Source organism: Teleopsis dalmanni, chromosome 2, assembly GCF_002237135.1.
Source record: "Teleopsis dalmanni isolate 2A chromosome 2, ASM223713v2, whole genome shotgun sequence".
In the NCBI taxonomy this organism is placed as follows: Eukaryota; Metazoa; Arthropoda; class Insecta; order Diptera; family Diopsidae; genus Teleopsis; species Teleopsis dalmanni.
Genome location: NC_051847.1, coordinates 52,045,888 through 52,059,459, shown reverse-complemented (window position 1 = coordinate 52,059,459; position 13,572 = coordinate 52,045,888). Strand labels below are relative to the sequence as shown.

The window sequence follows — 13,572 nt, the reverse complement described above, 5'->3', positions numbered from 1 at the left end:
TGGGGTATGCAAGAGTATTTCAGAACTCTATGTAATATATCTCTATCTATTGAATCAAATAATTGGTTAAAATTAATACAGAAGTGATAAAAATTTGATTGCTTGTTTAATTTTTCAATAATTTATCAGATAGTGAGAATTTGTTCGGTTGTTGATTTGTCTAACATAAAAAGTGCTTAGTAATTGCCAGTTTTGTAATTACAGCAAAGTTGAGCAAAGTCAGTTGACATTCAAGTAATGTAATTGTTACAGAGTCTGTATAAAGGTATAATCATACCACGGCAACATTATTTGTGCAATTGACTTCACTGATAAATGGTTCGTCTCTGTAGAACCATATCAATTTGACTGGTTCATAGTGCTGTAGGCACTATGTCAATTTGACTGTGCATGTAATACATTATGTTTGATTATTTTGCAATTATGATAATTTTACTTTTTACTGATAAATTATAATTTTATTGACACTGATAGCTTTGAATTTAATATGCAATTAGCTTCATCTTATAATAGACTTTATGATATATGCTTCTATACTTTTTAACTTATTTTTCGTAAATATACTCTTAATTAATAAAGATCTAAAATGATTTTTATTAGTTTATTAAATCCAAATAATTATTGCGTTTACGTGCGTTTGAACAAAAACATATATAAAAACTTATAATTTCTAATTATATATGCATACAGGAAATTATTCATTTCTTTATAAAAGATTATTAACCCCAGTATCTACATTCAGATCACAGTCACAATAGAAGTATATTTTTAGTAAACTCTGCTCTATGTAAAACCACTCCATGTACAATAACTCAATGAAGAAATTGTTTGTTATTAAAATTTTTCAAAGTTAAGTACTGCTAAGTATATTTCGCTGTCAATAGTAAATAATAAGATTGATTTTATTCTATATAAAAATTTAATTCTTTGCATATATAGTACAATCATATGGTTATCTACAGCTTACCTACATTCATTGCAAAGAATTATGATGTCATTATTTTACTTCCGTAATTAAAATTTCTTTTCCATAAATACGGTATATACGACTGCCTACTTCATGAAATATAGACGACAATCAAATTGAGAAAAAGTTCAAAGATTTAAATTTTTATATTTAGAAATGCCTCCTTGGAGCAATTTTGAAAATATTTTAAAGAATTGTGTGTCTACTTTAAACTTAGTAGCGTAAGATATGTGATGTGTGTGTATTAATAAAATATTAATTTAATTACACAATTTCATAATAAAAAAAATTTGATTTAATAAAGTCTTAATATAAAATTCCGTCTACACTCACTATAAGAATAACTTTATTTTTTTTATCAAATTATGTCATATTTAATAAAAGCATCCCAATATGAATTTGCACTAATTTGACTGTAGTAATTTATAAGTAAATTAGTGATAGCAAAAGATAAATCTTTTGAATTTAAAGTTTTATGCTCAGAAATGATTGAACATTTCTCAAAAATGTTTTTTTAGAAATATATTCCTTAGAATAAAAAACCATCGAACACATTCTCCTGTCCTGAGTATTGCTATACTCAAAAAACTGTTTCGAGTTGGATAATGTCCCATTATTGTTAATGTGTCTATAACAAAGTAATCAATAAAACCTGATAATTAAATTAGGAGTTATATTGAGATTTTGTGGCAACACAACTAATTAAGTCTGAAGTCAATGATCAAACATACATATTTCACTACTTAATGATTTCGTTAAAATACTGCGTTTAATTATTTATAAATGATTTTAAATTTGACTGAACCTTCTAGCCTCAATATTTTTTTTTAGTTTTATTATTATGATGACATAATAAATATAAGAATGTACATATGCCCCAACAAATGAGTCTCCGTCTCGCACAAACTAAACCCTTCATTCCTAGAGACCTTATCCTATTCCGGAACTACGTTAGTGTTACTACGAGGTAGGTGTGACGGTGTGACCTGCGTCCAGGTTCCACTGCTGCTTCAGTTGACTAGCCTTGCACTTCATCCTGGTGTAGTACATTCACATACTCCAGTTACCTTCTGTCGAAATTTACTTTATCCAACTTTCGGATCTTTTCAGCAAACATTACTATGTGATTCCAGTTTGTTTTGTTTTCGATCATTGTTTTTGTCAACATTCTCTTCCTTAAGGAAGAGAACACTAACTTGCGCTACTAGCACTACTCGTTTGGATATCCATTTTTTGCATTCAAAGAATGTGTACTCTGCGGTATCATACGAGTATTTAGCTCTGCAATATATGCAATTTGGTGATTTTACTTTGCACATTCGGTAGAAGTAGTTGTTGAAATAACTATGACCAGATAGGAACTAAATTAAGTAATCCCTTGCTAGTCAGTTTTTTAGATCTAAAATAAGCCTTGTGTTCCATCATCCACGTACCACTGCTTTAGAAACGGTGCAGTACGTTGAAGATATCCTCAAAGCTGTTATGTGTTGCACTAACGCTAAATCTTTTTTGCAATATTGTTCTTTTAGTGTATCTTCCCATATCTCACTTCAATACACGAGAATGGAGTTTACCGTCGTCATTAGGAGCTGTCTTTTGCTCTGTGTGGGTTCTCTTATGTTTACCACAAGTCCCATCAATGCTCCTGTAGTTTCGAATGCTGTAGCTTTAGTTTCCGGTTTCTTAATCTGAGTTCAGTATGTTAGTCTAGAATCCACTTGAAGACCTAAATATTTAACTGTTTTCTGCGACATTATAGTATAGTATTAGCTCCGTTTTCTCAGCGTTCGTATCCTTACCATATTTAGTTTCCATAGCTTTCATTGCGCTTCTTTTTCTGTTGTTTCGTGTTCCTATCACTACGGTTACGTCGTCTACAAATGCCACCAAGTACGTATTGTCTGGCATTTCTAACTCTAAGATACCATCGAAGTTATCGTTCAGGACCGAGTACAGATCTTTGCGCTGCTTCTGATGTGATCTGCTTTTCTGTTGCTCCATCGCGAGTGTTATAAACTGCTACACGGTTTTCCAGAGATTGACTACATTTATTCATAAAAGATTTTATTTTATGTTGTTTTCAAATGCAGTCCATTTGTTATCCACGTTATGCTTTGTTACTGCCCAGATATTTGAATTGGTAGACAGCTTCGACATTTACTTTTGTGTTTAAATATTTAAACGTGTTTCTTTTATGTAGAATTTTTTTTGTCCATCTTTTTTCTAGGATATCATTCTGTCTTTCGTATTTGATCTTGTTTAACGCGTTGTAGGTGCTGTTAGTTATAATTTTAGTGAAGTTATAAAGCATATGCTATTCATTGTACATTATATCGCAAAACTGAATTAAGTATGAATTATAGCATCGAAGATGATGGTTTAAGCATGACTTAAGTCAGTATTAAAACTTAAAACTATGTCATGGTTACCACAAATACAAGGATTTTTAGTTGATGATGTTAAAAATTTATTTCCATCACGTAAAGATGATTTCTTCTTCTCATGTTGATTAGAAAATTCAATGTTTGTTCAAAAGATAATTTGGATTTAAATGAAATCATATTGAAGACCATTGAGGAAGACAACTATATTCAACTATTTGATTTTCATTTAGTTGATATATTCTGACTGCGATTATATTTTTAATTTTAATCTTATTTTAAAGTACTTTACAGTTTGTTTTTTTCATAATTTCAGTTACTTTTGTTTAATGAAAACAGGTTACCTACCAACATATCCACTGGTTTGTTGCTACTAGTATAATTATTTCTATTGAGACGTATTTATTGACTGTTGTAATTGCTGATATCTTCTTCTTCTAATAGGGCGAACAATACTAATCTGAAGTCAAGTTTTATAAATCATAAATCATATTATAATCTGACTATTAGTAATAAAAATAATAACATAACAGAGTGGATATTTTTATTTAAAATAGATACCATACCTACATTGCGTTGAAGAAAATTAGTTTAGTACTCTTCTATAATTTAAAGTTATTGTTCTTATGCAAATTAAAATTTAAAACTATAATTATCATAATTAGTTTTATATAATCTCTACTTTAAAGTATCTATATGTTTGATCATCATATGTCATCAATAGTTTATGGTTATTTTTAATTATAGTTTTTCATATTTCATTTCAATTTTAAACGAAACCAGTTTACCAATGTCTTTACAAAGCTTTTTGATTTAAATTCTCAGTATTTTATCTTCTGGGTACTAGCACGAATTATTTTAAAAGTGAAATCGTGTTTTATGTTTGAGGCAAACATGTTAAAATATCTTAAAATAACTAAATTGCTAAATCTGCATTGTTTCGTTTGTTTTAAAGTGAAAATTTGTGCATTTTCCTCAGTAATGAGCATATTAATAATCATTTCATTATTAATAATTTCCCAAAATGTTTACGCGCGTCGCTTGAAACGTTGTGAATTAGCTGGGGAGTTGTACATATTGGATGTGCCTAAGGCGGAACTACCACTTTGGATTTGTATTGCGGAATATGAAAGTCGTTTCAATACACATGTTATTGGTAGACGTAATGATGACGGATCTAGCGATTATGGTTTATTTCAAATCAGCGATAAATTTTGGTGTAATCCAGCAAATGATACGGAATACTATGTGTTCAATGAATGCAATGTCAATTGTACTGAACTAATCACAGATGACATTACTAAAGCGGTTATATGTGCACGTACGATACTTAAGCAGCAAGGTTGGTCAGCATGGACCGTTTACGAAGAATTCTGTAATACAACATTAACAGACGCAGATGCTTGTTTTGAATAACATTTTCAATTGTCCTAAAAACTTGATTATGATCGTTTATTAATGTTTCGAACTGCAGATTATAAAAATATAGTATTTATACATATTCATACACATTCATTTGAATTTAACAGTTTAATGACTGTTTAAACAGTTTTGTGAAATAATTTCTTAATAAAAATGTTGAAAAACGGGTTAAAAGAAGTAATGAAATTAAAAATACAAAAATGTTAAGGATTGTTAAATGATTGTTTATAGATACAGATTAGTGTATTTTAATATAGGTTGTGTTAGGTTATAACGGTGATCTTATGAATATTATTAAGCTCAGAATATAGAATTATTTAAAACCTACTGTAACCCTTAAAAAAGATCAAGATACTCTTTAAGAAAAGTTGTAACCTACTAAGATTTTGTAAGTGAGCTTCTAGAACTTTTTTGTGTACCTCACAGTAGCGACAATAGTCATTGAAGAGAAGGTACAATTTTTAGCAGGAATATCACTTCGACATTGATCACTTTGCATTCTTATTATAAGACCTCAATGAGATTGTGAAATTTTTCCATCCTGTATTCAATTGCTCAATTTATAAAGAATTCATTGTTTACGAAGCGCTAATAGCATGCCGCATAGTTTGAATGTTCTGAATGAGTTCCTAAGGTACCCGCTGGTCTAGCTCATTTCCTTTGTCATTGTCTGCAATATGCGATGTGTGATCGCATACCGGGGAAAGACAAATGTTAAACTGCATGCCGCATAGTTTAAATGTTCCGAATGAGTTCCTAAGGTAGTCCGTTAGTCTAGCTCATCTCCTTTGCAATTGCCTGCAATATGCCTGCAATCGCATACCGGGGGAAGACAAATGTTCAATAGCGACAACATCTCGTTTAAAGATGCGTAGCAGTCAAAAACTGTCGTACATGTTATATGTCTAGCTTAAGATGTCTAGAATTCGATGATATGTGGTGATATTTTATAATGATTTAAATAATTAGATGTTAGTATATCGCTCGTACTTTTGCGTAAAAGTAGTTGTATGTGTTTTGTATATAAAATAAAGAATAAAAATTGATGCAATGGTTTTCCAGTGTGTGAATACTTAAATCTTAAATTGAGTCTTAAGCTTACAATGAGCAGTTGTTGTGTTCACTCCTTCCTCTTGCTTTATTTATTTATTTATAGATATTGGTATCTCACTTGCAAGGGCCAAACTGACAATCAACCAAAAATATTTGAGCTGGAAGCGTAATTTGTTCGGCACTACGGTATGATGTTTCTCTGCGTCTCTCGGTGGATGAGATGAAATCTGTACTTCATCTATTATTGTTCATCATTGGCTAGAAGAAAATTTAAAATTTTTGGTGTTGCTTTTTTTTTTATCGACATAGAGCTTTTATCCTTCATAATTATTGAATCGGCTAAGTTTTTATCTATATACTTATCAGTTTGTGGATGGGGGTAAAGTATACTAACGTACTTAGATAGATTATGGTCTGTACGGCTAATTATGTATCTTTTTATTTTGGCGTTTCTTCGGTGACCCTTGGGTATGGATCGATAACCATCCAAGTGGTTATAAAGCTATGAGAATGACAAAGCTTCAGTTAGCATATAGTTGGATGTTTGGACACACAAATAGACAAATTCAGGTTGGTTCATTTCTACTTGTATGGGGGAGTAGTCCCTTTCGGCATTGTTCGTACGCGGATCTTTAGTCTGCTTATCAACAACGCTGATCCGTGGTATCACAACGCGCCATTATGCTCAAGTGTGCTTTGAGCACATGGCCACCACTTGAATATTACTTACTAACTATTCTCCCAGGCAGATCTGTAGATCTTGAGTTACCTGAATAAATTTAGAATTAAGTAAATGCTTGCATAAATTACGATAAGTAAAGGATTTATCAATTAACTTGTAACATGAGTGGTTTTTTTAATATGTCTGGTTATAATACTCTATTGTTCGTTTCTAATTAGTTGAGCTCACAATTTCACTAATAATAATGCATGTTAATGTCAACTCATTTTTTTCACGTCAAATTCACTGCAACTATTTTATACGTAGGTATATATAGTATGTAAATATTGTTCATAACAGCGTGTCAAGTCAGAAGCTGGAATATATTTCATTGTATTAAACGTTGCCTATATTTCATAATATTATCTTAATTAAAAAATTATTCTAATTTATTAATGTGCAAAAAAGTGGAGGGGGAGGAGTGCTCTTGGGTATTCTATTAAACACACTTAATCAATCTATTATATTATTTAAGAAACGAATGCACGACACAATTTTGATTTTTATTGTTTCAAAGTTAAAGTATAAAATAATAATTAAGAATAAAATATGCACTAAATATATAATTTACAATTTTTATGGTAGCAAGATCAAATAATAAATGCCGTATAAATATATCATGGAAAACAAGTTTCGGTTCCATATTAGCACCCACGAGTGACGCTCAGATTAGGCTTCCACTGAATTAATATTGCAGTTCAAATATATTTAAACCGTTTAGCTTAGCTGACTTTGTAATCAGTGTTGATTTCGACGTTACTATAAACAATAATTATTATGAAATATTCAAGTAAATATTGGATCGTTTTTTTGTTGTTAATATATATTTACATGGGACAAACAAGAGTGTTAAGCCGTTGCGATTTGGCACGTGAAATGCATAAATTAGGAGTACTCAAACAGGAGCTGCCAGTGTGGGTGTGCATCGCTCGTTATGAAAGCAAATACAATACTTCTGCCATTGGGCGATTAAATGGAAATTGGTCAAATGATTTCGGTATTTTTCAAATAAGTGATCGATTTTGGTGCGTTTCATCACCAAATAGAACATCACTGAATTTGTGCGCTGTGGATTGTAAATTATTACTAAGCGATGACATAAGGGAATCTGTTCGCTGTGCACAAACAGTAAAAAAACTACAAGGCTGGAAGGCATGGGCTGTTTATAGAGCTTGTAATCGCATCCTACCGAATGTAAACGAGTGTTTTTAGGTATAAAAAGTGTTTTATGATACAAACAAAAAGACAACTCATAAAAAATTATGATGTGAAAATTAAAAAAAAAAATTTAATAAAATTGCTACATGTTAAACAACTTGAAAAGACTGATTTATATAAATGAGGTTAAAAAATAAATTTATTTTTTTAACATTTTTATTGAGCAAAGGAATTATTAATGGATACAGTGTTCGTTATTCTTCAAATTCATTTTAAGTTCTAATGAAATGATATTCATTGTCGAACAAAGATAATCGATGTGTATTATACCACGTCTACCTGTAAAAAAATTACCTCTTAGCCGACAGATCTAGCTTATTCTTTTTACCCAAAGAAATCTTGATTTGCCCGCAAAAATTCACTAAGTTCACCTATCTTAATCTTATGCTATTGCAGTGAAAAGGTCACTAAAGTTTAATCCAAGTTCACTTAATATATAAATTCTGTAACTTGTTTTCCATATAAACATATTCAACATTAAGAGTTAATCATGTTAATTTTGCGCTTTTTATTGAAGACACATTAGACTTTTTTTTTTGGTGGTTCGTACTATATAATTCTTATCTTATTTTGTATAATTTATATATATATTTATATTGTAAAATTTATTTAAAGTTACCCAATCAATTCTGTTTTATTCCTGCTAATTAAAGTACTGCTTGTGTTTATAAAAAATGAGCGGTAAAAATCCATTATAAAATAATTTGCATATAATCTTTAAAAATTATGAACTAAGTTAAAAGTTTTAAAAAAGTATCGGGTATTGCTAATTGAGAAGAAGACCCACATCTCAATCTTTTAAGTAGTTTGTTGAGCTGCAACTATGTTAGTTGAATTAGCTCATTTTAGTTTTAAGTTATTACACAAAGATTAAATTTTGTTTTGGTAATGAAACGACTAAATGATGAATCAGTTTTATATAAAAACTGCCGCCCATAAAAAGCAGTTTACGAGTAGTACAAATATGTAATGGAAAGTCAGGAAATGTTCGTAAACAGGAGTCGTTCTCGTTCTCCTTCATACGATAAAAACATCACAAAAGGATAGGAAGATAATTGTTATCTTAACTTATCCTTAATATTTCGTATCGAATATAAAAATGCTCGTTAATATCCGGAGGAAGATATTTTTCTCCAAAATTATAAATAAGGAGAATATTTATTATTTATTACATTTATTACATTATTTTATTAATTGTATATATATATTAAAAAATTTCAATAATACAAATAATATTTTTTTATTATATTACAGTAAAATTAACTTTATTTTATATGTTAATTAATTGTTCTTTTTTATTTTTCAGCGTAAGTCCTGGTACTTTAAAAGACGTCACCATGGATAATTCATGTAAGCAAGCAATATTAATTATATTTTTAATTTATACTGTACAATTAAATAAAATAACATTTCCATCTGTAATAGGTTATTTCACTGTTACTATTATATTTTATTACCTGTGCTAAATTATTTTTCTGTAATAACAATATAACACTACTAACATATTTGGGACCAGATTTTAACGAGATATCTTAACTAAACCATTTCTGTCTTAGAAGAGTTTAAGTTAAACAAATTTTAGAGAAACATGGATCTGTAATATACATTTCTGAGACTAAAGAATAAAGTGAATTTTTTGGTACAAAATTGGTTTTTTGTTAATTGATCACCTTGAGGAAGATAGCTTATAATGCAACATTACTATAAATTTAAAGATATATTCACTGAAAAACTTCCCTATATGAAAAAAAGATTTGCTTCATCAAAACAACATATCATTTCAACTTTTGGGTTTTCCTAATATAGCTAAAATATATAAATTGAATTTTGATTGATTGTATACTTCTTTAATTTACCAGATCTGGTCAGTCTTCAAGACTGAAAATTAAACTCAGAGAGCAGAAATTCAAATAAAGATCACCTCTTTATTGTTACAAGGTCAGACGTAAATTAATAATTTAACGATCTTAACGCAACGCATTATTTAGAGAGGATAACTCTAAAGGTATATACTTCGTAGAACCGATGACGCATATTCTTATTTTTTCATTTTTTTTTTTGTTGTTTTATTTACTTTCTGCCTCTTTTTTTTCAGTATCATTGTTATAAAATCTGTAATATATACAAATGTACAATGTTCTTTATATTGACACATTTTTTTTTTTAAATTGTGATTTATTCAAACGATGAAATATGTACCTTGTGTAAAGTTTATATTTATAACAGGTGGAGTCCAAAATGGACTGGACTATTTTAAAAATAGTTGTTTGTTATGCAGTCATCTATTAGTTATAATATAAATCCTTAAGGTAGATCTTAGGAGATGTATTATCGAAATGTCACGATGTGTGTTTAAATTATATTGAAAATGTATTAACAGTTAAAAACACTGTACAAACTGTATTATCTATTTAATATAACGTTGAGATAAACATATATATCTTGGGTTTAGTAGAAAGTTTGATGTCTATTAACATAATAGAGGAATTACAATCCTCCCTTTCAAATGTGTAAGTTTTAGCAAAAGATTTCTGCTTCATTCTAAAAAAAAGTAGCAACAGTTTTAGCAAAAGATTTCTGCTTCATTCTAAAAAAAAGTAGAAACAGGAATAATGAATATGGTATATTAACTGATTTAAAGTAAACTAAGATACGTCTGATTATCATCTTCATTATGTATAAATTCGACTTAACAGTACTACCTAGTATATTTTACGTAACTATAGAAATATTCAAAGCTGTCAGCAAACTTGTTAAAAGAATTTGATCTAATACTTTGTAGAGTGTCGTTGAGAAAGTTATAAAATGATGTAATCTCTTTTTAATGTTCTTGCTTCAATTATACTGGAATTTATTTCAGTATAAATAAAGTGAGATAACAATTAATCGTGACGAAAATTATGTATAATTTCAATTTTATAGTTCAAATGAAGATTTATTAGTGCTTTCATGCTGTTCCACAGAAGCAATTTCGTATTTTAAATCATTTCAACTCACGCTTTATATTTTAAAAAATAAATATGTATAAATTCTATATACTGAAGACGCAACATATTTTTTAGTAATATAATAATTTATAATTAAGAGCGCTGACTCTGAGCTTCAAATTTGGCAGGGCACGAGTCGATTCCTGGTACGTGCAGTCTCAAAAAATTATTTACGAATAATTAAATACAACAATTATTTCCAAGACCATTGATGATGCATATTTGGCAATACTCGAAACAGCTGTCAGCCAAAAATCCAAATAATTAAAATAATATAAAAAAGAATTTTTTTTATAGTTATATAAAAATAATATAATTTATTGTTTTAATGACCAAAATTTTTATTTGTAATTATGTTTTTGAAACATTATTTTATTTAAAAATAATATACATTCTAAATTAGTTTTTAAAAAATATGATTTACACAAATATTTCAACTATATTCTATATTGATCTTTCAGGGTACTTATTTAATAGTTTTATAAAATATCAATAATACAAAGAAATAATTATACGAAACATTAACAATAATGTTTATGTGTTATGTTAATTACAGATGGTGTAGGATACCGTTCTCCCTGCGTGGGCTCCCAAGGGTTCATGTCTGGACAAGGAAATTCTCTTCGAGAGATCGAAGAACAAATTGTATCTTTACGAAAGGAAAACTTCAATCTAAGACTACGTGTATATTTTTTAGAAGAAAATGTGCCAGGATATAATCAACCAGATAAAACCATACCTGAAGATACACTTTTAAAACAATTAGTTGATTATAAGGTGTGTATTATTAATAAAAAGTTTTAAATAGTTTTTTTTATTGTTTATATTATAATTTAAGGTTGAAGTAGAAATGCTACGTAAAGATGTTCAAGATAAGCAAGAATTGCTTAAAGAAGCTGCGGCTGCTCTGACACATATGGAGGAGATAGCAAACGAAAAACAGATGCAAAATAGTGAAGATAATAAGAAGGTATTCATATTCCTCATTATATATATTTTTTAGTATATATTGGTGTAATCTTATTCATTTGTTAGATATTATTTGTGAATGCTAAATTTTGCAAACATTTGCAAATAAATTTTATTTTATAGTTTTAAAGAGGATATAAGAACCATAATTTTGTTATTGCGTGTTATTACTTTCATCAAACAAAATGTGTTCATACTAGTATTTAAGTAGTTTACTATATTTTTAAAAATTTGATAAAAATATCATTCAGAATTAAGTAATAATGTATATATTGGTACAATACTAGTAACTTTCTTCCGGTTACAACAATAACAATAATAATCAATAAAAATAATAATAATAATAATAATGTGATAGAGATAAGTACTGGTATAATCAAAATTTTGACTATTAACATAATTTAATTTCATATTACCAAATATACCAAATATTACCAAATATATAAATCAAGATTGATTTATATAGCGTTGTAAATAATAGTACTCCAATACGAATGTTATATTATATGTTATAATGTTATATTATGATCATATTAGACTAGTAGTTCCGACACGTAGACTTAAATGCCTTTGCAAACTTTTAATTCTTCGTTTTATTTAATTTTTTTTTATTTAACCTGATTATGAATTCGATCTATTAAGTTCTAAGACATTATACTAGAATTATCATAATTATTTTTATAGCTTTTTATACCAGAACTAAATTATTTTGAATTTTTAAAATTAATTCGTGATATGGTGTTCCTTCATATTTAACCATTAACCAATCATATGTGACTCAATTCCTCGATTTTGTTAATTATAATAATTATTTAAAATAATTAATTTAAATATTTCTAGTTTCAGATATATATTAAAAAATAGTTATTTGATTTTTGTTATTCTTATCTTTAATTAAATGAAAGTAGTCCATGAGAAATATATTTGTTTATAAGATATATTAGATTTATTCTTATTTTGTTTTGAATAACATTTATTTTTTATACAAACTTAAAAAATTTTCAAGAAAAAAAATAAAATTAATTTAATTAATTGCAGGATTGTAGTCAAACATCAGAAGAAATTGCAACAGGTGAAAACACAGAAAAATTAAATAATATGGCAGCGAACTCTAAGGTAAGTTTTGCTAACATTTGAAAACTATCACTTATTTTTTAATTTTATAACGTATTGTTTTTCCAATAGATAAGTGAACTGGAAGAGTTACTGAAAGCATCTAATGAAAAGATTAATGACTTCCAAAATCAAATATCTGCACTGGATGACATTCTTACACGACGAGATGAAACAATAAAAGAATATCAAGAACAAATCAAAGAGTTGCGTTGTCAAAAATCAGATCTTGAGCAGTCATTAGAAGCAAGAGAGAGAGAAATTAATACCGTAGAGGTAATTTAATTATTAATACAATCAGTAGATAAAAGTAATTTCTATTAGTTTAGATTAACTTCTATAAATTCTTTTTTTTATAAGTTATTATTTATAAATAATTATAAAAAGATATCTTAATTTTTTGTAATACATTGTATTAAATATCCCCCAAGATGACTACAATAAGTCTTTATACTTCTAATGGAAAAATCGTTTCTGAAAATAAAAATTTGGCTCTTTCTTTGAAAAGTACTCATGAACTTTATCTTGAACAAGAACGCTATGTGAACCTAATAGAACCCCAATTGCGAGATCAAATGTTTTTGCTTGTTAAATTTCAAGTAAGTTCAATAATAATTTTTTTTTATACCGGAACGAAATAATTTCTTACACAATTTATCAATATAAGTTGTAATTTAACGTCACATTTTTCAGACCGAAGTCACTGTTATATTTAATAGAAACTAGTATATTTCATAAAGA

At 28.2% G+C, this 13,572-nt stretch overlaps 4 protein-coding genes across 4 annotated transcripts in view; 3 read left to right on the top strand and 1 right to left on the bottom strand.

Annotated features, from left to right (window-relative positions):
* The window catches only part of LOC119674534 (centrosomin-like), a 9,060-nt gene extending 6,092 nt beyond the window's left edge, over positions 1-2,968 (bottom strand). Inside the window, exon 1 of the mRNA XM_038085678.1 lies at positions 2,767-2,968. Coding sequence (XP_037941606.1) covers positions 2,767-2,968 — 202 coding nt within the window. The remainder of the gene's footprint in view (positions 1-2,766) is intronic.
* A 1,361-nt stretch (positions 2,969-4,329) lies between these two features.
* LOC119674533 (lysozyme 1B-like) lies at positions 4,330-4,815 on the top strand. The gene has a single exon (XM_038085677.1). The coding sequence runs from the start codon at positions 4,330-4,332 to the stop codon at positions 4,762-4,764; it is 435 nt and encodes a 144-aa protein (XP_037941605.1). The 3' UTR covers positions 4,765-4,815.
* A 2,560-nt stretch (positions 4,816-7,375) lies between these two features.
* LOC119674532 (lysozyme P-like) lies at positions 7,376-7,802 on the top strand. The gene has a single exon (XM_038085676.1). The coding sequence runs from the start codon at positions 7,376-7,378 to the stop codon at positions 7,754-7,756; it is 381 nt and encodes a 126-aa protein (XP_037941604.1). The 3' UTR covers positions 7,757-7,802.
* A 1,265-nt stretch (positions 7,803-9,067) lies between these two features.
* Positions 9,068-13,557, top strand: LOC119674531 (centrosomin-like). The gene is made up of 7 exons (XM_038085675.1): positions 9,068-9,112; positions 11,306-11,526; positions 11,588-11,719; positions 12,757-12,834; positions 12,904-13,107; positions 13,263-13,430; positions 13,525-13,557. The coding sequence occupies exons 1-7, from the start codon at positions 9,100-9,102 to the stop codon at positions 13,555-13,557; spliced, it is 849 nt and encodes a 282-aa protein (XP_037941603.1). The 5' UTR covers positions 9,068-9,099.
* The last annotated feature ends 15 nt before the right edge of the window (positions 13,558-13,572 follow it).